At 39.9% G+C, this 26,508-nt stretch overlaps 1 protein-coding gene across 2 annotated transcripts in view; it reads right to left on the reverse strand.

The window, feature by feature from the left end:
- Positions 1-1,470: 1,470 nt before the first annotated feature.
- Positions 1,471-26,508, reverse strand: part of cplane1 (ciliogenesis and planar polarity effector 1) — a 55,461-nt gene continuing 30,423 nt past the window's right edge. For both annotated transcript variants that reach the window (XM_063013598.1, XM_063013599.1), the window contains 29 exons: positions 25,647-25,801; positions 25,401-25,540; positions 24,951-25,048; positions 24,384-24,442; positions 23,943-24,005; positions 22,857-23,049; positions 21,144-21,470; positions 20,383-20,961; positions 19,164-19,304; positions 15,344-15,507; positions 12,824-12,905; positions 12,651-12,702; positions 11,361-11,495; positions 11,070-11,141; positions 10,243-10,328; positions 9,658-9,820; positions 9,336-9,556; positions 8,879-8,969; positions 7,424-7,612; positions 5,945-5,980; positions 5,791-5,833; positions 4,897-5,025; positions 4,518-4,683; positions 4,132-4,187; positions 3,168-3,305; positions 2,852-3,006; positions 2,500-2,595; positions 2,264-2,418; positions 1,471-2,107 (listed from right to left, as the gene is read on the reverse strand). In XM_063013598.1, coding sequence (XP_062869668.1) covers positions 1,994-2,107; positions 2,264-2,418; positions 2,500-2,595; positions 2,852-3,006; positions 3,168-3,305; positions 4,132-4,187; positions 4,518-4,683; positions 4,897-5,025; positions 5,791-5,833; positions 5,945-5,980; positions 7,424-7,612; positions 8,879-8,969; positions 9,336-9,556; positions 9,658-9,820; positions 10,243-10,328; positions 11,070-11,141; positions 11,361-11,495; positions 12,651-12,702; positions 12,824-12,905; positions 15,344-15,507; positions 19,164-19,304; positions 20,383-20,961; positions 21,144-21,470; positions 22,857-23,049; positions 23,943-24,005; positions 24,384-24,442; positions 24,951-25,048; positions 25,401-25,540; positions 25,647-25,801 — 4,098 coding nt within the window. In that variant the 3' untranslated portion in view covers positions 1,471-1,993. The remainder of the gene's footprint in view (positions 2,108-2,263; positions 2,419-2,499; positions 2,596-2,851; positions 3,007-3,167; positions 3,306-4,131; positions 4,188-4,517; positions 4,684-4,896; positions 5,026-5,790; positions 5,834-5,944; positions 5,981-7,423; positions 7,613-8,878; positions 8,970-9,335; positions 9,557-9,657; positions 9,821-10,242; positions 10,329-11,069; positions 11,142-11,360; positions 11,496-12,650; positions 12,703-12,823; positions 12,906-15,343; positions 15,508-19,163; positions 19,305-20,382; positions 20,962-21,143; positions 21,471-22,856; positions 23,050-23,942; positions 24,006-24,383; positions 24,443-24,950; positions 25,049-25,400; positions 25,541-25,646; positions 25,802-26,508) is intronic.

A 26,508-nucleotide genomic window follows, 5' to 3' on the forward strand; every position in this document is an offset into this window, starting at 1 on the left:
GACCTCCATTATTCTAAAGCTGTAAAGCTGTTCAGTGGGGCTGAGGTCAGGGCTCTGAGCAGGCCACTGGAGCTTCTTTAAACCAAGTTCAAATCTTTATTTAAACCCTAAACCTTTAAACTTTAAAACTTACTTTGTGCACACTGGCACAGTCAGGCTGGAACAGTATTAAATATTATATTTTATTTTAGTAATTATAATTGACTCTGGCCAGTGACTTCTGTACCCATATGAAAAGGTTTATTTTTTTATTTTTGTTAACCTCTTTATCCTAATCAGGTGACAGGTCCACTGGGCACAAGTCAGGAATATCCTGGACTGGGCACCAATCCATTGCAATGTTACCTGCTGACCTGTAAGAAATTATACTAGATTGCACTAAAAAGAACATTTCCTCTTATAACAAAGGAACATTAGTTACAGCTCTAGTGCACACATTTAGAAGCAAATGTACATCATCAGACATGTCTTCTCATTAAATAATGAAAATAATTCTGCTTTTTTTAAAACTAGATTTAGTAACATTTAAAGTTTACATTAACCTAAAGCCTTATGTAAAATCCATTATTATTTTTAATAAAAGTGTAAAAATCATACATTTTTCCAGCACCTAGCAAAAAATGAAATGTCACAAGGTCTTAATATTGCAAGCAACTTATGAATGTATAATCACATAACCAGGTTTATTTGTGACAGTCCTACGACAAAACAGGCCTAATACATTTGCTGGTGAAGTGCAACACTACAAAATCATAGTAAAACCCACCAAAAAATAGACGTAATTAACCATCTCTGATGTGTTATATGCTGTAAAAACCGCTCTGACGCATTGAGACATGGGCTCCACAACACATTTGAAGATGTCCTGTAAAATATGGTACCAGGACATTACCAGCAGGTCTTTTTACTCCTGCACACTGCAAGGTAGATCCTTCTACAAAACAGGTTTCTGGCGGTCCAGTCGACCTTACATTGCTTAAATGTCCAGTTACGATGCCTGTGTGTCCATTGTAGGTGCTTTCAATAGGGAACAGAAGTCAACATGGGCAGTTTAGCCGCTTACTACGCAGCCCCATACACAGAAGGGTTTGATGCATTGTTTTCTGACACATTTACCTCATCACCAGCATTCAAATTATTTGCAATTTGAGTCACAGTAGCTCTTTTGTTGGTTCAAACCAGGCTCTATTGCCCTGATGTCCTCTAAAGTCTTAGCCACACAACAACCTGTTGAGGGGTTAGTGGCTTGTCAGTCATAGGACCACTGTCAGTGGGTACCATGTCTGCTCCAGTCTTGTTTCAGCAGGATAGTTCTTCAGTGCAAAAAAAGTGGTTCATAATGACGTGATTTAATGGGTTTGGTGTGAAGGAACTACTAGGTCTATGGGATGCTTCATATATTGAAGTTACGTTAATCTAGAGTAATAATGACGAGGCATTTTTTTCTTTTTCAGAATTAAATGCAGTAGATGAATTTATTTGTAAATGTGAAATAAATTGCAATAAAAATTAACATTAGTTAACATTCTGAAAAACACCAAATCATTTACACATATACAACACATTTACTTCCTATCTTATTGCAATTTTCATATGTATTTTTATTTCTGTACCATTTGTATATAAAAACATCAAAAGCTAAAGTTAGAAAACAGTACAAACCTTTTGTGATGCAGACAAAGTTCATCAAATAAATATTGTATTATTATGAGACTAAAACTTAAAAGACTGCAAAATGACCCTAATGCTCTTTTAAAAGCATATTTTTGAGGTTTGTTTTAATCAGATATCCAGCATTTGAAGTGATTGTACCTGATATTCTAATCAAACGGCATGCTACAATATACTAACCCTTTAAATAAGCACTCAAAATGTAAGAACGCATACAAATTAAGTACACTCTAAACAAACAGAGCACTGATGACTGCATGGAGCAGCTGTAAATTCAGTAAACATTATCTCTTTATGTATTTTAGCATTTTTCTCCATCAATTCAGAGATCCCCCTCTTCTGCCACTATCCTCTCAATGGCCGCCCAGTCGAGTTTACTCAGAATGCTGCCGGTGCTTTCAGACAGAACATCATCATCGTGATTCTCCATCAAACTCTGCACATAAGAGCAGTTACACCTAAACACTCAAAGCAAGCATGGTTCATAACATCACCAGAACAGCACCAGAAAAAAATATGAAAAATTTTAAATAAGGGTCACACGCTGGCCGACTTTCCAGTTTGCATGCATCCTGATATTATTGCCTTATACCTGTCTCACAGTCTCGTTCTCAAGTCCGAGAATTCTCCGAATCTCAAGCGGAACGTCCCATGGACTCACTACATCCCTCTCCTCTCTGTTTTCCGACCACAACGCTTCTTGTTGTTTTACAGTCTTTGGTGATTTATTCAGCCCAGGTTTAAGTCCTTCACAAGAAAAAGAGAGCAGAATGAGAGCAATCCTACTACATTTATAAGTGTAGCAGTAGTGCTTGAATGAAAACTTACGTTGAGCTGGTGTCTTCACCCTCGTTCTGACTCTGAGGTCTGTCAGCATGCCTCGCCTTGTGACTTGGGACAGTCGGTCTCCAGGAAGTGCACTCACTAATGAAGTAGAAGGCAGCAACAATATGGTTTACTGTTTCTAAGAGATGTGGCAATATTGTATCTATCAAGCATTAAATATTCATCAAAGTACACACCCACACAATCAATTCATCTTTGTATTCATTCATCCATCCACCCTTAAATCTATTCATTACCCTTATGAATAAGATGAAAATACTTGTCCATGTTTTGACACCACCAACCCCAATTTTTGTAGACTCAATTCCCTTAAAAGCTGTAGAAGGAAAGGTACCAGGTCTATGAAGTCCCAGCCTGTTGTTGAGGGTGCCAGGTGGTGCTGATGCTCCCCTCCTCTGAAGCACCACAGTCCGGTTGAGAGATGAGACAGAGCGTGCACGCCCCCTGCTCTTAGGTGTTCTATTCTTCCCTGCTGACTGTACCCGATTCCTGTCACACATTAAAGTGTCATTTAAATTGAAGTTTATGAAAAAAAAAATTTGTGTTTTTGTAGAGCTTCCCAGCAGGAACATACATTTATGGACATATGACTAAAGGAGTATGTTTTTCAATATCAAAATAAGCCCTAGGTGTCTAGAGTATGTGCTAACCCAGGCCTGGAGTCTCGATGTTGGGCCATGGTGGTGTGGATAGATGCAGTAGGGAGGATGACTGAAGTATTTAGGATGTCTGTCATCAGGCTGCAGGCCTCATTGACCCTTTGTGAGTGATGTTTCTGCAGAATGTCCCTAAAAATAAGAAGAAATACTGCTCACATGCATGAAAAAACAACAGACCAGTGCTAAAGTTAAAGGCAAATGACGTAACACAATGACAGCTATCAAATAAATATTACGATATTTAAAGATTGGTTGAAAAAAAAGACTAATTTCCACTTTGTAGCCAATCACATTGAATCAAGCCAAGTCACTGTCTGGAGTAAATGTTGTCTTTATAAGTTTTACACTAGAATAGTGCAATAATAATAGTTTAATAGTAGTAGTAATAATAGTAGTAATTAATAGTTTGTTATGGAAGTAAACCTTTGCTTAGTGCAATCTGGTATCATTTAGTACAAGTCAGCATTTCGGTGATCTGCAAGCAATATATAAAATATTTAATAAAATGTAACATCTAACTATCCAATATAGTATATGGCCCTGCACAATATAAATAACCAGCCCTATTTATATAGGCACAGAATATACCCAAAATGACTAACTTGAGGCCATATGCCAAAGATAAATGACCACCGCATTAATAATTTCAATTGCTGTGTGTATATTTTGGACACACTAGTCGCAGCGTGTCCAGTTCCGCCATGAAATACTGATTGCAAGGCAGGAACAGCCAGAACAGAGTGCCAATTAATCGGAAGGTTTCGGCCACCCTCAGACATAGCCAATCATGTCTGTGTAAACGTCCAGCCAGCTAATAGCACTGCTGAGATTATCACTTCAGTACAAAACTAAAGAAACATACTTAGACACCAAATGGTGAAGAACTATGATAATTTATTCTGTTCTAATAGGGGTGGGATTGTAATACAAAATGTGTATTAACACAAAGACCTACTTGTCTCTCTGTTCTTTATTCTTATTGTAGAGTTGTAGGTCTCTAGACGTCGGCTTCTGGTTAATAAAAACAACAAATATGGTATTAGAATGTTTGTTCGACAGATTAAATTCTATTAGTAAAAAACAAGCACACTTGAAACTCTTAAATGTGTTGTATGTGTGTGTGTTATTTCCGCCAGACACATTCTCTGCCCTGTGATCACATTAGTAGTAGTCTACAAAGAGATGGTGGCTGGTATCATGCGTCTCAGAGGCAGCACATGCTAGCACTTACCCTCTGGTAGATGCTGGGTAATAACATACAGCCAGCTTATGTGTAAACTAGTTTTGAGAGGACAACATTTTTAAACAGTTGAAAGAAAGAAAGGAAGAACAAAGCCAAACCAGTGAGGCGGTGGAGGTGAAGGGGACACGTTCATTTTCTCTTTTCTCCTCCCTCTGTTTATGATATTCCACAAGTCTTTCCCGCTGCTTCCTCCTCATCCAGGTCCTCAAGTCCTTCCTCTCTTCCTCAATCCTGGCTCTGCTGTGCTGTTCCTCTGGTTTACTACTGCACACCAGCAAGAAAAAAAACATTCTAATAGGATATTTCTAATCAATATAATGTTTTCTAATGTATAATTTATTACTCGTTGTTAATAGTTTTTTCCCCAAACCCTTATTTTATTTTAAAGACTTAATATTATGTTAATATTATTTCTTCTTACAGCCAAATCTGTAATGTCACCAATGCAATTCAATTTAATAGAAAACAGTTTTTTACCTGCTGGACCGGACCAGTGAGGAAGTGAGACGGAGCGCTGAGGGTGAGAGCGCCCCTTCCTTCACTAAATCTCCCAAGATGTCAGCGACATCGCTCAACCCAGTCAGAGCCAAAGTGCTTTCAGCTTGCCTGATAATAATCATCATACAAGAGCTCAGGGAACATTTGAAACAAACCAAACAAGTATTACACAAGTGGACGGGCTTGAATAGAGCATGAATAGAACAAAACACAAAGCACTGAACCATGTTAAATCTGTGGTGTAATTGTTGGAGTTAAACAATTCTGGAAGCAGAGTGTAAACAAGCAGGAACTCTGATTACCACTGGTAGTGTCCTACTTTGACATTTTTTACTAGGGCGGTATAAATTTGAAACACAGCCAGAGTGGTTAAGTAAATAAAGTGTCATGTTTGTTCCACCACCAAATTGGATACTACAAATAATCTTTTTGTGTTTATTAATATCATGTGTGTCGTAGAGAGGTTGAAAAAAGACTAAACAATTCAGATAAACAGAAAGACAGCACTGTTAAACAAACGCAACAATGGATTAACATCATTCACTAATTCATATTCATTTCACTTTCAACTGCAAGTGTTATTCGGCAATCTTAATATTGCATTCCTCTGATCTAATTAATGTGTCCATTAAATAAATTAAAAGATATTAGTAAAAAAGTCATAATTAAAATAACAGAAATGAGAAATGGGGGTGCTCGGATGGTGTTCTCGAGTTCAAATCCAAGACAGAGCTAACAAGCAGTCCAGCATCCAAACAGACACAACTGGTGGACCTGAGTCCTAACACAAATACACAAAGCCCTTCTGCCAGTGATACTGAGCTGTCAAGGTTTACAGCAATAAAAAGGTTTCACTAATTTAGTGCTACTCACAGTCCAGAATTCTCCATCAGTTCCATCAATGATCCATCCAATTCTGCAAAATAATAACCGAATAAACATTAGAATTTAGCACAGCACAAAATGAGAATGCACTTGCAAATGAATCAGCACATCTAGGGTAACACAGGTGTGTCAGTGCATTTACCTTGGCTTAAATCCCACAGAGGCTCCTCTGGTTTCACTGAAAAAAGAGTGAGGATCAGTTATACCTAGTTATACCGAGTTACTGGAAACTTGGCACACTTACACAGTGCATGAAAGACTTCAAAAATGAAGTTTCTGTCTGATATAAAGTTTATATATAAAATCTGATATATAAAAATGCTATTCAAAAATGTCACTTTGTTTTTAAGTTATTTAATAGTGGGAGAAAAGTAATAAAATTAATTATTAATGTTTCTTTAAGACATTGCAGTCTCTTATGTTTGCCATTAAAACGTTATGAGGTGCCTTTTAATTTCAATTTAGCAGTTTGTATTTTTTAGGTATTATTTTCAAATGTGCACAGTTATAAGCTGGACACCCATCCTGATGCAACCCTGATTTAATTTGGGCTTGGAATCGGCACCAAGAGTGCATCTCCCAATAGCAAGGCCACCTCCCCTTCTTCAGACATAGGCACTCTGTTGTGCGAGAGAACCGCTGAGACTCAAACCCTAGATCTCAGAGGTAGTGGGCTAGCATGATTTACCACTGTGCCACCCGAGCAAACAAATAATGTTACCTACATTGCCAAGACATGTGCCCCAAGCAAAATACTACAGCCTCGGTAATGTTACATTTATTTCCACTTATTTATTAGGTTTTCCTTTAATCTGGCACTTGTTTTTAAAACCTTCATAGTGGCACAAATAGTGGCAGAATGGGCCATAGGTATTTTGATCTTTCTCTGTGAGGATGTTCCTCTTGTGATCAAACAGATTACCACCGGGTGCTCCAGTTTTCTCCCATTTATCAAAAGTATTCTAGTACAGGCGGCCAGGTAGCGCAGTAGGATATTCACAGTGGGATACACCAGCGCCACCAGTCGGCTGGGCGTCATCTAGCGGGCATAATTGGCAGTGCCTGCAGCAGACAATAATTGGCCACCATGTCTGCTAGGGCGGGATGACCAGACTATGTGGGCGCGGTCTTCAAACGCTGTGCAAAAGACCATGATTAGCAGATAGAGGCGCCTGTGCAGAATGCATGGGCGAAAAGAAGGGGTCTGCTAGGACTGCGTTCAAGGTCCTGCATTCAAGGACCCTCCTTGAATGCAATCAGGGATCCCCAGTAGCGGAAGACACATTGACTACACTAAACCGGGAGAAAAATGGGAGAAAATGCATAAAGAAATATAAAAAAAATATTCTAATAGGTTGATTGGCTGCTCTAAATTGCCCTCTGTTGTAAGCTAAAGACTAAATGTGTAAGCAAAAACAGAAATGTTCCCCACTCCTAACATTACACACTTATTCATTACAAACTTATTCATTCAGACGCTGGGGCAATTTAGAACAGCATGCTCTGTGAAAACCCCAGCAGAGAGATGATAAACATGCCAAAGGACAAGAAGAAAAATAATCTTTGCTGGTCCTACACATCCTGCCATTCAGATCTGATAACAATCTAATGACAGTAATACCTGGAGAGGTCTTGATTTGGTGAGCTGAACCTGGTGTAGATGCCACAGCTGAGTAAAGAAAGGAGCGCCGCCCTTGACCAGGAGGAACAACATTTGGTGTTGAGCAAAACCTGTCACTGTGCTCTTCTGCCTCTTCTTTTATGTTCTCCATCTCCGCAACAGAATGTGCTGTACGCCTGTAGTCCTTTGCTGTTTAAAGTAAACGTGTATATTACAAACAGAACCATCATCATTTTTTATCCTGCACTGTTATTTTAAATACAATTAAGATCCAAGGTTTACACTTCTAAGAGATGGGGTTGGGGAATTTGGGAGATGATTGGTGTCTGGAAGCATGACAAATCTGCTTTTAAAATACATCTGGTTGTGAAGAAAGTTTGTGACTCGCAATTCATCAGTATTTATTATATACTACAGGTAGTGACTTCTCTGCGTCTAGAAAAAGTTCTCCACCCATTAGACAGAGCCAGAAGCAACAATGGGAAGTCTGGGAAGCTATGAACAGATGTTAGGAAGCTGGGCATGAATGTTCGCTGTTTCTAAGCAAGTTTAGCAAACTGTCAATCATCTTTCTGTAAATATGAAGTACATGGAGCAGTGGTCTCTTTGTCAAGGCTGGATAGATAACCCAAACTATCTTACTACCTTATGCTTAAAGGAAACTGTTCTACAGCCGTCAGACAAACCAGTCTGCCGTCAAGTAAGCCATGAGCTTACCTCTATGTGATCTTTTTTGCTATGACAGCAGTCACTCAACTGAGAAGGCTTCTCACACTACTTTGAAGTATGTCAGTGGGAATTTGTGCCTATTCAGTCAAAAGAGCATTTGTATGGCAGGGCACTAATTTAGGTCAAGAAAGCCTCAGTTGATGTTCCAGTTCATCCCAAAGCTGTTCAGTGTGGCTGAGGCTTTAAACCAAGCTTTTTCATGTCTTTATAGACAGTGCTTTGTGCACATGGGTACAGTCAGGCTAGAACAGGAAAGGGCCTTCCCTAAAAGGTTGCTGCAAAGTTGGAAGCATATAATTCTCTTTATATAACTTATTTATTACACCTGTTAGCAACTGTTGAGGTTGAAACAGGTAAATTCACATGTAAATACTTTTATCCATTTAGTTTATGTCTGAGGGGTAAAAATTGAAGCATTTAAACCCAACAGCATAAGATTATACTTTCTAATTTTCACTTTTAAAAGCAGCTGGGTTTACCAACAGGACAATGATCCAAAATAGATTTTTGGAATGACCTTGCTTGAAGTCCTGACCTTAACCCTGTTAAGAATACATGTACTAAAATATCAAGTCAATGTCAGAAAATCAAGAAATTTGGTCAAAAATTCAGTCAAATAAAAGAGTCAAGGATCCAACAAGAGCTTGTTGAAGGCCATCAAGAACAGCTGATTGAACTAAGAGGCGTATCTATAGGCACAGCAGTGGAGACAAAAGTTCATCCTACCTTTCTTTAGTACTTTGAGGGTGCTGGGATGAGGCTCATCCTCCTCACTGGATATGACCGCAGGACTTGGATCATCTATGGTATTCACCAGCTGAATGGAAACATAAATTTTTAAGCTCTTAGACAAATCTAACCCAAAGACATACAGATGTGAAAAATCAAATAGTAGAACCTCATAAATGAGTGAAAAAAACAGTATAACTGTAGGAGCATTAAAAAAAGATGTGCTGCATGATACAATAAAGAAATGCTCGCTGGCATGTATAAAAGTGCCCGGAGGAACAAGCTGAGCTCAGCTTTGGGTGGCCAGATGAAACATTTACAGTAAGTTAGGTTAAAGGTATTTGGACCACTACAAATGCACTACCATCATTCAAAACACCAAGTGGAGTTCATACTCGGACAACCTGAATTTGTCACACATCAGTACAAAAGACGAAAATAAAACGTTACCTACCAGTCTCATGTTGAAAAACTCTTTGTCCATGTGGTCAGCAATCCTCTCCAACGCTGCTAGTCTGGTATCCATGTCAACCAGATCCGCCGAGGCCTGACTGAGGGTAAACGGAGCCTTGTATACCAAACATGGTGGTGACACTGCCTCTTCTGGAGTACCGACATCTGTCAGTAACTTTACAGTGACTGGATCTCCATTCTGCTCTGATTCTAAAGGCACAACTTCAAAAGGAGCTAAGCTTAGTGAATGATCTGAAAGACGATACACACATAATAACAATATACTGTATATATACAGTATATATATATATATATATATATACCAGTAAGCTCATTCCATTGTTCTTCTGTCTGGACTGCTGCATTGTTTGGAGCAGGGTTAATAACAGACACTGCTAGAAGGTGAAGCTCAGCAGATGTTGGTGAAGGGCAGGATGTGTTCCCTTCATGATGATTAGCATTGACGAACTTCTGGCCATTGGCATTCTTAGAAAAAGATAGTAAAATTTCAATAAAGGCATTGTGTAGTACATCACAATAAAGGCATTGTGTAGTACATCACAATAAAGGCATTGTGTAGTACATCACAATAAAGGCATTGTGTAGTACATCACAATAAAGGCATTGTGTAGTACATCACAATAAAGGCACAATAAAGGCATTGTGTAGTACATCACAATAAAGGCACAATAAAGGCATTGTGTAGTACATCACAATAAAGGCACAATAAAGGCATTGTGTGGTACATCACAAATAATGATTGATACCTGCTACCTGTTTGGGGCTGCATTAGCAGACTCTTATTGCAACTTGTCACCTTTATACATCTTTTCCACTAAGTCTACTCTACGACACACTATATACAGCCTGTAGTATGCAACAGAAACAAAAAAGCCTTTGTTTACCACCTGAGCATTTGGTGCTGGGTGCACTGAGTGAAGGTTCAGGAACATATCAGGAGGAGGAAGAGGGGTTAAGTTAACATCACCACCACCTAAAGAAGTGACATATTACAGTAACAGTAATGCAGTTAAATACAAGTATTTTCATGTTGTGAATTTTTTTTTCAGCAACACTGAATTCAAACCAAAACACTGACAGCTAGCTTAGAATCTTATTTGGCTTTTTTGCTCCCACCTACAGGTGGTTTTAATTTTTGTGATGAATTCTTTGAGGTTCTGTTGGCACTCTTCTCTTCCTACTGGCAGTCTTTGAAACATTATTTTGTTCATTTTAAATGAAAGTAATTCTCTATAGTAGTACTCTATTGAACTTTTGGGCAGATCACTGGTCAGGGTCACAATGGATCCGGTTCCCCCTGAGACACTGGGTGCACAGCAAGAATTCACCCTAAACTGGCGTCAGATTTATCATGACAGGGCTTCATCCATACACCATAGATCCCCCAGACAAGGCCAAAGATGTCTGTGTAGGTGCAGGACAGCTGACAGCACTGCTGAGCTTCGAGCATGGTGAATTTTTCCTTCACCTCAGATGCAGTTAATCAAATATGACATGCTTGAGATCAGAAATGGAGTTTTGCCCTATAAAGCTAATGTACAATCGTCACTAAAAGTTACACGCATTGTAAGAGACATGTATGTCAAGCCAGCCTTGGGATTTGAATCACTCTTGTAACTGTTATGTTCTGTTACTGAATAAACTTTCTTAAGTCCTTTATATGCTCATTTGACACGATCCCATGGATAAAAAAATATGCATACAGTAAACTCACTAGTAGATGGGGAGTCAGAAGACACAGGAAGCTGGGCTAAAACAGCTTTGTCAGTGGTGCTGCGAGGTGAGGCTGAAAAAGAGAGACAAAAGAAATCAGCAAAGCTTTCTTAATATTATTATCTTTATTAGAAAAGAGTTGATATGCTTATTAAATGAAAAACACAGAACCCAGAATAACGTTTTGTTGCACTATGACTTCAAGCTGATTGGATCTACAGAAAAAGCCACATCACTAAAAGTTAAACATCTGTTACTATTAATTTTAGTAATATTTAAAAACAACACCTACGAGGATCAGTGTTAATGCAAGCATCCTGGACTTCAGGAGGTCGTTTCTGCGTGGCTGCAAAAGCATGAAGCTCTGCTGATGTAGCATAGGCCTTAGCCAGCAACCTCTCACCAGTCAGCATTGAGTCAAAGGAACCTGGAGCGACAAGTGAAGGGACAAATGAATAGATTGCTTACAGAACGTTGCATATACACACACAACATTGTAAGTTTGAAAAATGCTCAGACCAAAAATTAAATGTATACAACTGTCAAAGTGCAAAGACGTGTTTATTGTTTTCATTATTTAGTTTTACACTGGTGCTGCAAGGCTGATATAGGCCGATATACACTTGTCGCTGTAACATGATACATGATTGTATTTAAGTTACTGATGTGGTTTTGGTCATATACCTGTGTCTGTGTGAACTAGAACACAATTCAGGCAGACCAGTGTTTGGCCAGTGCTACTTACACTGATCAGCCATAACATTAAAACCACCTCATGTCCATTTTATCAGCTCCACTTACTATATAGGAGCCCTTTGTAGTTCTACAATTACTGACTGTAGTCCATCTGTTTTTCTACATACTTTTTTGGCCTGCTTTCACCCTGTTCTTCAATGGTCAGGACTCTCCTAGGACCACTACACAGCAGGTATTATTTGGGTGGTGGATCATTCTCAGCACTGCAGTGACACTGACATGGTGGTGGTGTGTTAGTGTGTGTTGTGCTGATATGACTGGATAAGACACAGCAACATTGATGGAGTTTTTAAACACCTAACTGTCACTGCTGGACTGAGAATAGTCCACCAACCAAAAATATCCAGCCAACAGCATCTTGTGGGCAGCGTCCTGTGACCATTGTGAAGGTGTAGAAGATGACCAACTCAAACAGCAGCAATAGATGAGCGATCGTCTCTGACTTTACATCTACAAGGTGGAGCAACTAGGTAGGACTGTCTAATAGAGTGGACAGTGAGTGGACACGATATTTAAAAACTCCAGCAGCGCTGTTGTGTCTGATCCACTCATATAACACACACACACACACACGAACACACCACCACCATGTCAGTGTCACTGCAGTGCTGGGAATGATCCACCACCTAAATAATACCTGCACTGTTAAAGAACAGGGTGAAAGCAGGCTAACAATACATGCAGATGGACAGTGAGTGTAGAAACAAGGAGGTGGTTTTAATGCTATGGCTGATCGGTGTATGTTGCAGCTGAACAGATATTTAAAGTCACATGACCATCATAACCCCAGCTAAAACAAGAAGAAATATTACATGTAAATACAAACCTAAAGGAATGGCGTAGCTGTCATCACGAGCAGTTCTGTCACTCTCAGGCTCCTGACAAAAAAAATCTCTAATTATAATCATACGTTATTTATACAAGGCAATTCAAGTTTGGCTTTGTGTAATGTGTTTGAGTATAATATGTAAACATGAATTACAACATTGCTTACTGTACCTGAGCTGGAGGGATGATTGAATCATCTGGTCTGAATGAGACAGCCTTTTTCTGTTTCTTTTTCTCCTCTCTCCTTTTCATCCTAAATAACAAACATTAAAACTGCTTCAGCTTGAAAAGGGAAAGTGCGGTAGATCCGTTGGTTGCTTATGTGAAAGCTGCAAAATGTTAGAAATCCCATAAAGATAAACAAGTTGCAGTCATTGATGGATTCAGCACAAATTTTGACAAACGTAAACAGAATAATGACAGATCCTGTGTTAGTAATGCACCATGTTTAGATGTGCTTGTACAATGTAATACAAAAACTGGAACAGGATGGAATCAGCATGGAATTTTTAAAGAATCAAATTCCCAAATGGAAGAACAGACCCAATCACACCGTTTGTAAAAACAAGTGCTGACAGTTACTTCTGGTTTCTAAATATATACTACAACACTGTGCAATTAACCCTCATAGAGGCCTGGACTTAAATAATAATTTTAAAATTCTGGGTTTGTTTGTTTTTTATGTTTTAAAAAAAGATTCAGTTTAAATGTTTAAGATTTTTCTAAATGCAAACACTTAAAACTTTTTTTCTAATGAACCATGATTTTTTTATGTGACCAAGGCAACACAAACAATGCACCTTACTCTCTCTGTACAATCTGGTCCCACTGCGGTATACAAGATGTAACATAAAGCCTCTACAACAGGGCATTTGCGTACAAGTTTGTTTAATTAATATTATTTTTCTCTGTGACCCTTTTTTTTTGCATTTTACCCCCTTTTTCTCCCAATTAAGTGTAGTCAATCTGCTGCTGGGGACCCCTAGTGGTCCCTCAATCAGTGGTCCCTCAATCGGTGACTTGACTGACACACAATCCGATGTGAGCGCAGTCTACTGATCTCTTCTTATACACCCACACCTCGGTGGATCTGTGCGTGAGGCCGGCTTCGCGCACGGAGAGCCAAGCCCTGTCCTTTGCACTCCTCCGCCGTTGTGCAGGCGCCCTGGGCAACCAGGATCCTTACACAGCCCCACTCCTCTGTTAAATCCGGTCATTTCCCACCCTAGGAGACTGGAGGCCAATTTTGTCTGTTGCAGGCAATAGCCAATTTAATAGATTTGTCTGAAAGAGGGCAAATATTTTGAATCTATTAATCTTTGAACTAACATGAAACATGAGGCTTTTTTTCTTGCCTTTAGGTGCATGGTATTCCTGCTTGACTGTCAACAGTGACAACTGTGTGTCAGCATATTCCAATTTATTGAAGACCCTCCAACAATTTTCTCTCAGCATAACGTGACCGATTTTATCCCTGACCTTGACAAAGAAAACACTGTTTCACGTACATTGTACTTACAGACTTGATTTGTAAATGACCTATTACATACGGTATTTTTATATTACTTTAGCCAAATCTATAGAAAACTAAAGCTTGACATTTTTATCATAGTGGTTGCTTAGCAATTCATAGTAAAGGACTAGTAATTAGAAGGTTACAGGTTCAATCCCCACTACTATCAAGTGGACATAGTTGGGCCCCTGAGCAAGGCCCTTAACCCTGACTTGCATGGTATTCGGATAAAAGCGTCTGCCAAATGCAGTAAATGTAAAAAAATATATATACATTGAGACAGTCCCTTACTGTTAATAAAACATGTTTGACTTATGAGAATTAGTGGGAAAACCTTATAAAATACAGATGAGTCATGAATAATAAATTTTATTCATTTTAATTGTTATTTCTTGATAAACAGATAGACAGAATGTTAGATGTGCAGAGGGATCTGTTTTTACCTTGTCTTAAGGGTCATTTTCAGCTGAATTATGCTCTCACATAAATGAAATAAAGTGTATTGTTTACGGTGGAGGGCGGCAAGGTGGCTCGATGAGTAACACTGTCGCCTCACAGCGAGAAGGTCCTGGGTTTGATCCCCAGGCGGGGCGGGGCGGTCCAGGTCCTTTCTGTGAGGAGTTTGCATGTTCTTCCTGTGTCTGTGTGGGTTTCCTCCGGGAGCTCTGGTCTCCTCCCACAGTCCAAAAACATGCAGTCAGGTTAACTGAAGACACTGAACTGCCCTATAGATTAATGGGTGTGTGTGTATGTGTATATGTGTGTGTGTGTGTGTCTGCCCTGCGATGGACTGGCACCCTGTCCAGGGTGTTACTGTATGCCTTGCGCCCATTGAAAAGCTGTGATAGGCTCCAGCACCCCCCTGTGACCCTAACTGAATAAGCGGTAAAGAAAGTGAGTGTGTGAGTGTTTACTGTGAGTGTTGAAACCTCACTGTTCCTGAGCTCCAGTCATGTGTGTTGATCATGTTCTCCTCTTGTCAGCATGATGAAAAATAAACTCTTCTTTCAAAAACATGGCTGTGAATACACTGGCTACTCTAAATCGCTTCTAGGTGTGAGTGAGTAACCGTGTGTAACCAGTATTCCTGGGATAGGCTTCAGATCTACTACCATAATGATCAGGATAAAGCAGTTACTGAAGATTAATACATGAATGAATGAAGGTTAGGTAGGTACCTCTTTCTGGAGGGGGTGGATGTTAGTTTGCTTGGGGTGACTGTGTCTGCCTCAAGGAGTTGAAGCTTAGAGTTCACCTGTTGTTTTGTTCTCGCCCAGGCCATTAGCTCCTCCAGGGGGATCAGATGAGGAGTCCGCACATGAGCTTTACTGTAACTGAAGCCCTGTGCAACATACAGAGAACCGAGTGTTCAAAAGCACTTGTGTTTTGTTATTTTTTATATGTTCAGTGCAGACATCCACTCTACATGTGCTGATATAATGTTTTGAGAATAATTAGGTAGTTGTATCATTGAAGTTCATAAGGCTCATTCATCTTGGCAGAGCAGTGGTAGCTCAGCAGTTCGGGTACCGGCCTAGTATTCTGAAGGTTGTTCGTTCAAGCTCCATCACCAATAATTTGCAAATGTTGGGCCACTAAGCAAGGCCCTTAACCCTCAATTGCTTGTATTGTAATTTTGGATAAAAAAGTGTCTGCTGAATGCCATAAATGCAAATGTAATTGACCTGAAATGACAAGCGTAGAGAGTCCCTCAGATGGACCTTGTTCGATGTACAGTAAATAAAATTTACTTACTTACTTACTTACCTTCAGTTTCATCTTCCCTTAACTGTCAACAGGAATAAATAAAAAGATAGAGCCGCCCAGGATGGCGCAGCGGGATATTCCGCTAGCACACCAGAATCGAGATTCTGAACTCTTCGGTTCAAAACTCAGCGTTGCCACCGGTCGGCTGGGTGCCATCTAGAGGGCATAATTGGCAGTGCCTGCAGCAGACACGTTTTGCTAGGGCGGGATGACCGGACTATGTGGGTGGGGTCTTCAAACGCTGTGTAAGGACCCTGATTAGCAGATAGAGAGGTGCCTGTGCAGAATGCAGGTGTAAAAAAGGGTTCCGCTAAGGGCTGCATGCGGGTCAAAGGAGGCGTGAGCAGCAATATACCCAGCTCGACTGCAATCAGGGATCCCCCAGCAGCGGAAGACAAATTGACTACTAATTTGGAAGTAATTCAGCACAAATTTAGTGCATTGATTCACTATGAAGTGTCTAGATTTAGTTTTGAGGTCAATCAGATTACATTGTCCCTAGCCCAAATGTTAAAAAAATAAGAAAGTGCTTATTAAATGGTTTGTAATTCAAAAAAGGATTAAAGAATATATATAAATCATAAATGGGTATACAATTACTGACTGTCCATCTTTGTCACCCCCTGTACCCATGATCTAACCAGATGATAATTGGATGGTGGCCCATTCTCAACAGTGCAATTACACTAATATGGGATTGGCATGGTGGTGTGTGTTGCTCTGGTACGAGTGTAGCAGGTGCAGTGTTGTTGGAACTTTGTAAAGAGACATGGCAAGCATGAGAAATTAAAATGACAGACATTGTGAAAAGTGGGTGGAGCCTAAATTCAGCTGAAACCTCCTGTCAGAATGTCATAGCACTGAGATGAGGAACCTATCCTGACGGTTGGAGAGATAGCTCAGATAGGATTTTGCATCCGCAGCGTAAACAATGCTCTACAGACAAGTTAAATTTATATTGATTTATCGATGGCGGCGATTATGAGGTCCTCATACAGGACAGTAATAAAACGCATCGAGACTCTGAGAGGAAACAACATGGTGAGCAACACATCAAACACGAAAAAAAAAAACTACTTGAAATACACACACATACAAAAACAGACATAGGAGCAGATTTACTTTAAAGTTAAAGTCATGATCACATATTGTACTAGCACATTACTAGCAGAAGTGCTTATCTTGCTTCATGTGGCTAATGCCAAGTGATGTTTGTATTTGTCTGAACTGAAGTGGTGAGTCATTAATGAGCTGCTAAATCTGCCAAATTGATCAATAAAACTGTTTCTTGTTGTGTTACAGATAGTCGGTGGCCCCTCTGAAAACCTGTTGGATGTTGCATGATGCTACTATTGAGGGAAACCTGCACGTTCGCCAGCTGAGTTGGACAAAGTAACACTCTCTCTGAAAACACTCACTCACTCACTCACTCACTCACTCACTCACTCACTCACTCACTCACTCACTCACTCGTTAGGTGCTGCATTTGTGGCTTAGAGACAAACGTGGTGACATTTTGGCCGGAGGACCTTTAGCAGGCTGTGAAAGATTCATTTGATTCATTTAATGCTTTTCTTAATTCTGCTGTTAACTTTGAAATGATTCAGCATGATTCTGTAAAGAAATTGAATCTAAAATGACTTACTGATGTGTCACTAAAGTAATTCAATCCAAAATGATTCAGTGCATTCTGCTAAGATTTAGTAATGTGTTTCATTATGAATTGATTCATTTCAGTAAATGGATCTGTACAAATTTATCACACAACCACTAAACAATTACTAAACTACACAGCTACCCACAGCTATTAAACTATACAACCACTAAACTACACAACTACCCACAGCTACACACAGCTATTAAACTATACAACCACTAAACTACACAACTACCCACAGATACACACAGCTATTAAACTATACAACCACTAAACAATTACTAAACTACACAGCTACACACAGCTATTAAACTATACAACCACTAAACTACACAACTACCCACAGATACACACAGCTATTAAACTATACAACCACTAAACAATTACTAAACTACACAGCTACACACAGCTATTAAACTATACAACCACTAAACTACACAACTACCCACAGATACACACAGCTATTAAACTATGCAACCACTAAACAATTACTAAACTACACAGCTACCCACAGCTATTAAACTATACAACCACTAAACAATTACTAAACTACACAGCTACCCACAGCTACACACAGCTATTAAACTATACAACCACTAAACTACACAACTATCCACAGCTACACACAGCTATCAAGCTATACAACTACTAAACTACACAACTACCCACAGCTACACATAGCTATCAAACTATACAACTACAAAATTACACAACTACCCACAGCTACACACAGCTATCAAACTATACAACTACTAAATTACACAACTACCCACAGCTACCCAATGCAGCTGCTCACTTGGTTTTTAACCAACCTAAACACTGCCACATCAACCCACTGCTGCGTTCTCTTCACTGGCTTCCTGTAGCTGCACGCATTCAGTTTAAAACACTGATGCTCACCTACAAAGCCAAAAATGGACCAGCTCCAAACTACCTTCGTGGTCTAATCAAACCCTGCTCTGTACCAAGCAACCTCCTAGACACTAGTCTCGCTCGACTTGATCCTCCACCCAGGACTAGAAGAAGACAAGCATCAAGGCTCTTCCCTGTACTGGCACCCAAGTGCTGGAACGAACTTCCTCTGTCTGTCCAAACATCTGAGTCTCTTGCTGTCTTTAAAAATCGATTAAAAACCCACCTCTTTACTAAACACTTAAGCTGACTTGTACTTACTTACTAACACTCTTTCATTTCTTTCAAAAAAAAAAAAAAAAACTTTGGTTCTTACAGGGTTTTAGCAGATTTGTGTTCTTGAACTGTTGTTTACTTAAACTAGAGTAAGGTCATGTTTACTATGGAAGCACTTCTGTAATTCGCTCTGGATAAGAGCGTCTGCTAAATGCCGAAAATGTAAATGTGAACTGTGCATTTAGGCCAGGTTTATACCAAGCCCACTGAGTTAACTACAATCTCACTTCATATTACCTGCTGATTTTAATTACAATTGAGAAAAGAATGACATAATTATGTTAAAGGAATATGTAAGTAATAACTGGTCAAATGCAAACAACAGTGGGCTCAGATGAAAACTGGACCATATACAACTGTTCTATGGTTTTGTGGTAGAAGATTACCGCTCTTGGTGGCTCAGGGTCAACATGCAGCAGCTGAGGTTTGGAAAAGTTGCCTGTGGCTGATCCATTAGTCCAGGCCTTAAGTTCCTCCAGAGGAATCAGACGAGGAGTGGAAACAGGAGCTCCACTGTACCTACATCCCTGTGCAACACAAACGTACACTGTAATTATTTATTTATTAGGATTTTAACATCATGTTTTCATGGTTACATTCATGACAGAACAGGTAGTTACTTATTACACAAGATTTATCAGTTCACAAGTTTGATGTCAAACACAGTCATGGGCAATTTTGTATCTCCAATTCACCTCACTTGCACGTCTTTGGACTGTGGGAGAAAATGGGGGAGCTCCAGGAGGAAACCCATGCAGACACGGGAAGAACATGCAAACTCCATACAAAAAGGACCCAGACCGCACCACCTTGGGATTGAACCAGGACTTTCCTGCTTTTCTCCCTAATCTAGTCGTATCCAATAACCCCGATTGCATTACGCTTCCTCTGTACCGATACTACCCTCCACTGCTGACTGAGGAGAGCCGCAACTGACACATGCCCCCTCCGACACGTGTGCAGTAGCCAACTGCATCTTTTCACCTGCACAAGGTGAGATCATATGTGGATCAGCTTTGTGTACAGAGAGCCACACCCTGATCAGCATTATTCCTTGACTTTGCGCAGGCGCCATCAATTAGCCAGCAGAGGTCGTAGCTGCATCAGTTATGAGGAACACTGGTTCAGCTTTCCCACCCTGTATGAACAACAGCCAATTGTTGTTCATGTAGTCGTCCAGCCCAGCCGGAGCCAGAGCTGAGATTCAAAACGATGTGTTCAAAACCTTATTTTATACTTTTTAGATATTATTAAATATTTGCATTTTATCACCTAAACTGATTTTAGTTTGCATGGCCTAGCCACATCTCTTAATTTAAATTCTATTAATTATTTAAGAAGGATAGGAGGATTTTAAAATTGCCATTTCTTCGAAGTGGCCCGTGGATATTTTAAGTTTGCCCAAAGGAATAGGTTCAAATGGAACCACAATGCTGTAAAGTGCTAATTACTTCTCACCATAAACACAAACCAGTGGTTGCAACTGCAAAAAATTACTAATGCTACTAAGCTACTAAAATTTGTATTTATTAAACACAAAACAATTTAATTGAATTAAGTGTTGATTAAATAGATTATTGAAATTTTTGGTATGGCAGAGCTTACCGTTTTTGATGGCTCTGGATTAACACGTAGCAGCTGGGGTGTTGAAAATGTACACGTGCCTGCAGTACCCACTGTGGGCTGCCTCGTCGGCACCGAGATAGGGACCTGAATCAGCCTAATGGGCTCAGTCTTGGTGCCTGGAGGTACTCGGATCAACTGGGGCCCCCTCGAGGGCACTGCCACATTAACAGCACTAGGAAAACGGACAGCTTTTTCTCTTTCTCTTGAGACATGCTGTTGAGCCATTGCCTCCGCACCTCCATTACAGTCCTCCGCTCTCCTGAGCATAGCTGATTTAGGATGATTACATCCTAAGTGAATAGGTGGCCATGCCTGTTTTACTGAAATTGGTGGAGATTGGGAAGGGGGCAACTTGAGAAGTCTGAGACCCTGTGTTGATTGAGGGGGGTTTGCAGAGGGGGTTGGGATGGGATCATGAAAACCACTACTGGAGGTTAACTGCAGAGGGTCTTGGTTCTCTATGGTGGTGAGAAGCCCCTGAGAGGGTGGTATAAACCTCTGTCCTTCTGTCTCACTAACCCTGGACCAGTCTGAACGGATGGTTAAGTGTTGGATTTCCTATAGTACAAATAAGCATAAGAACAGGTTACATATTTGTTTATTGATAATAAAATGAAACATTTAAAAAACAAAGGAGTGCCATATGTCAACAACATACACCGATTCTTTTTACATTACACAGCATTATAACATTGACAGCCCTGATTCGTGATCACGAATTTTAAAAAAGGCATACTTACCCCAGGGTTGATTTGTGCGTCAGTTGGACAATTTCTGTCCTCGCACAGACTCGTTACAAGTTCTGCTTTTGTGCTGCATGGCTGTGGTTCAGCAGTTCTACAAGCTGTGTTAGCTACATCTGCAAACTCTTGTGTATTTCGTACATCCTGTAAATTATAACCTGAGGATGGAGCTGCAGGGGGTTGAGCTTGTGATTGTGCAGGCGCTGGGGTTTGGGCTGCAGGAACATTAAGCTGTGACAGCAGTGGGTTGGCTTGGGAAAAACCCACATTGGCAAAAGAGGCTCCCAGAACTTGCATTAAACTCATGAAGTTGATTTGCTGCAACTGAAAAAAAAGTGAAGAAAGTTATACACAGATCATCCATAACATTAAAACCACCTCCTAGTTTCTTCACTCACTGCCCATTTTATCAGCTCCACTTACCATATAGAAGCACTTTGTAGTTCTACAATTACTGACTGTAGTCCATCTGTTTCTTTACATACTTTTTTAGCCTGCTTTCACCCTGTTCTTTAATGGTCAATAGTCCATTTTATCAGCTCTACTTACCATATAGTAGCACTTTGTAGTTCTACAATTACTGACTGTAGTCCAACTGTTTCTGTGCATGCTTTGTTAGCCCCCTTTCATGCTGTTCTTCCATGGTAAGGACCCCCACAGGACCACCACAGAGCAGGTATTATTTGGGTGGTTGATCATTCTCAGCACTGCAGTGACACTGACTGGTGGTGTGTTAGTGTGTGTTGTGCTGGTATGAGTGAATAACACAGTAGCGCTGATGGAGTTTTTAAACACCTCACTGTCTCTGCTGGACTGAGAATAGTCCACCAACCAAAAATATCCAGCCAACAGCGCCCCGTGGGCAGCGTCCTGTGACCACTGATGAAGGTCTAGAAGATGACCAACTCAAACAGCAGCAATAGATGAGCGAGCGTCTCTGACTTTACATTTACAAGGTGGACCAACTAGGTAGGAGTGTCTAATAGAGTGGACAGTGAGTGGACACGGTATTTAAAAACTCCAGCAGCGCTGCTGTGTCTGATCCACTCATACCAGCACAACACACACTAACACACCACCACCATGTCATTGTCACTGCAGTGCTGAGAATGATCCACCACCTAAATAATACCTGCTCTGTGGTGGTCCTGTGGGGGTCCTTACCATTGAAGAATAGCATGAAAGGGGGCTAACAAAGCATGCAGAGAAACAGATGGACTACAGTCAGTAATTGTAGAACTACAAAGTGCTCCTATATGGTAAGTAGAGCTGATAAAATGGACAGTGAGTGTAGAAACAAGGAGGTGGTTTTAATGTTATGGCTGATCGGTGTATACTTTAACAGGAAACACCTATTGCTGATAGAATGTTTCCACATTGATTAAATCAATTAAAGATCCATACTAAAGCTTGACAGTGTGTAATATTTTTTAAATATTACAAATTAGATTAAATACCTGATCTGCTGCTTTGCCAATAATTGGCATCCTAGCAGGGCAGTGTATGTACTGTATAAGCAGGATTACTTTAATGTTAAAATTATAATGGACTTGGTAAATGAATCCCTGTTCTATGAAACAACCTGCAATATTTTCTGACATTGAGGCACTATAACAAATTTTATTTCTTGCTTATTATATAAAAACAGAAATGTTATTACAGAGTTACTGCTCTGATAAAGTAAGTATCAGTTAGTTATTTGTCATGTACCTGCACTAATCGAAAAAGTTCATCCTGTAGCAGCTGTCTGACTGAATCTGGTTGATTTCTTTCTCCATTCTGTGGAAGTGCACTGCTTTGAAGATGGTTGGCAGCTTCTAATACATTTGGAACGTTTGACCTGGAAAGAATCTGCTCATTTGTCTGTTGAACAGATGTTGGTTCTGGAGACTCCTGCACAGGACTGGATGAGTGATAGAAAACACCCGTTAATGTTAGCAAAGCAAAGACAATTTACAATACACCAAGGGCCAAAATAAAAAAGCAAATCATACAGGTAATCAGACAGAAGCTTGGAAATCCTTTAATATTATGTTTAATAAATTTGCACAAAAGACACAAGGCTGCAGTTGATAAATGATCAGAGAAGCTACAAGTTTGAAATCATAGAAAGAAGAAGAAAATCATAGTGAGCCACATTCACTTAAAAAAAACTGTACTAGTAACAAATCCTCCCAGAAGTTGTCCTGAACATCCCCTTTAGTCTCCCCAACTATCTGCATGTCCTCCTTCACTGTTTCCATAAACATCCCCTCTGGTTTTCCTCTCCTCCTGCCTGGTGGCTCAATCCTCAGCACCCTCTCCCCATATAACCCCATAACTCTCGTCCCTCCTCTGCACATGCCCATCCTAATTTTCGCCCCCCCCCCCACCTGTGTTATTTCTTGTATTTAATCTTACTGGTTTTGTCTGTTTTTTTATTGTTTGTGTCATTTGATCTTAGTTTGATAACTGCAATTCAGACAGAAAAGACAGATTACCAATGGAACCAATGAAATAAAGCTTTGTGTATAAGTAGGCCAAGTTAGGTATAACTGAAATGCTAAGCCATGGCTAAAATGTTACCCCAACAACAGTGCCTGACTATTTCTGGCTAAAACGTCCATATCTCTGCAAAGCGATGCAGACTTACTGGTCAAAGGTGTTAAATAAGGTCTGCAAAACTAGTATCTTAAAGCTAACTTTGTAGCTTCTGTGCAAAATAAAGCACACCAAACATGTCTCAGCTGTAGAACTCAAAATATCTTGGTCAATTTTTGACCATAATATTCCTTGAAGGCTTGGTGTTGTACTTGCCTGTCTGCTGATTTATTTCTGGAGTATGTATGTGCACTGTTTAGTGTGCCAACTTCCTCTGATCTGCAACACAGACATCAGAATTAAAATAATCCATATAACATAACATGCTCTCACTGGCTTTAGTTTTTCCTTTACCTGACCACTGCTTTCAGCCCATCCTCATAAAAGAGGATCAGTGTTTATACCCCACCATGGCAACCTGATTTAATGAGTTAGACTCTGAATGCCTGTGTTTCAGATACAGATACGGTTTAAGTATATCAATGAAAAGAATAGAATAAAATAGAATAGAATAAAATAGAATAGAATAAAATAGAATAGAATACTTATTGTCACTATACACAGGTAGATTGAAATTTTGTATGGCATCTCTCCAACAGAGGTAGTAGCAACAGTAGAGAAAAAGAGTAGCAGTAAATATCACAAAATTAAACTCACTGAGATTCAGAAGAGTCTTCATCTGTGTTTGGGCATTTCAAATCTTCTAGTGTCATTGGCTGTGAAAGAAAATTATTATATTATATTATATTATATTTTTGAGTATTTATTTATGCCTTTTTCTCCCAATCTGCTGCTAGGGATGGCATCCAAGGAGGGTGTATATTCGTCTGACACACACTCTCTCTCGACATGTGTGTAGTCCACCAATCCCTTCTTATTCTCATATATTCTTATCAGCTTCACATACGGAAAGCCACGCCCCGATCTCTGTGCTCCTCCACTTTCTGTACAGGCGCCCTGGGCTTTTCACAGCGCTGATAACCCCACCTCTTAGACCGGTCTTTTCCACCAAACAGATCAGAAGCCAATTTTGTCTGCTGCAGGCATAAGTCAATTGTGCCTGCTGGACGAAGCCCAGCCAACCCATAGCAGAGCTGAGATTCAAACACAGAAGCTCAGAATCTCGGCACTGTCAATGTGTTTATTGCCCTGGGTGGCAAATGGTCTAATGGGCGGTGCTAGCAGCATAAGTGTGTGTGTTTAGAGAGGAAAAAAAATGTTTACCTGGTTTTTAGGTCTGTGTGTTCTGTGTTTGATCTGTACAGAAACGTTTGGCCTAAAAGAAGACGATACTTCCAGGGTATCCACCACACTATTGTCACCTGTATACAACAAACATACACGACTCCTCATACTCTCTGCATTCTGAAATGGTAGGATCATTAAATATGCCATATGTTGCTTATTTGTCTAAAAAAATTTATAGTATTAAGTCACGGCCACATTAGCTATTCAAGCAATGTGTATGTGAAATTATATAAATTAATTAAGGTTAAGAAGACCAATTACTTAATGTGTGCTATACAGATGCTGCATAAACTATTTTTGCATATCCAATGACTTACCATACACAGACTATATAAAATAATCAGCACAGGTGAGGTGTGTGACACAAAAAAAAGTCAGAAAATAAAAATCAAGGTGCTTTTTAAAATGCTCCACTAAAGTCCTTACCCTCAGGTTCAGCTGACGCAAGTGGTTCATTCTCTCCCCAGGCATCCTCTTTTTTAATCTCAGTATCAGAGATCATGTCCTCATGAGCATTTGAGTAGGAGGCCTTCTGTTCCTCTTCAAGCTCCTCAGCATCACACATCCTGCAGAAATGCATAGGTAGATGTTCCCTAATGATGGCACTATCCTATTTACAATGTAATTACGATATTGTGCTACGGCGGGTGTTTAGGCAGACAGATTACTCACTCAGAACTGTGTCTGTGCAGGGTATCCAGATCAGGCAGGGTAATGGGAGTACATGATGAAACAGGGTAGCCTGTGTCCAAACTGCTTTCTCGCTGCCTTTTCCAGTCCATTTCAAACTGTACAGCTGGGGTTACAGTAAGCTCAGTCTCCAGTACCTAGGGCCAGTAAAAAACTGGCTCAGTCAAGACTAACTACTGAAAAGCAGAACTACCAAAATGCAAAGACATTCTTATTATATAATATAAAAGAAACATTCTTTAATACAGTTGATATTCAAAATAAGAACATATTTGAAAAACAACATGCTATGTGTTTCTTAAGATGAATGCAGAGAATGTAGGTGGTTCTTGAATCTTTGGCTTCATCACTGCATAGCAGCAGCTAGCATTGTCAACAATGTCATTAAAGATAACGTAATAGATATTTTATTATTCTTTCCTAATGTTTGCAGATTTGTTTGAGGGGTACATTTTTTTATTAGAATTTTAATGTTATGTTTTACACTCTTTAGTTACATTCATGACAGGACAAGACAAGACAAGTAGTTACTTGTTACACAAGATTCAGTTCAAGTCACTGACAATTTTGTATCTCCAATTCACCTCACTTGAATGTTTTTGGACTGTGGGAGGAAACCCAGAGCTCCTGGAGGAAACCCACGCAGACAAAGGGAGAACATGCAAACTCCACACAGAAAGGACCTGGACCGCTCCACCTGGAAATCGAACCCCGGACTTCTTGCTGTGAGAAGACAATGCTACCCACCGAGCCACTGTGCCGCCTGTTTGAGGGGGTGAAGCCTGAAAAATATAGGTCTGAGCTGGCTTGCTTATACCCCCTTCTGTCATTCCTATTACAGACA

Source organism: Trichomycterus rosablanca, chromosome 18, assembly GCF_030014385.1.
Source record: "Trichomycterus rosablanca isolate fTriRos1 chromosome 18, fTriRos1.hap1, whole genome shotgun sequence".
Classification (NCBI taxonomy): Eukaryota; Metazoa; Chordata; class Actinopteri; order Siluriformes; family Trichomycteridae; genus Trichomycterus; species Trichomycterus rosablanca.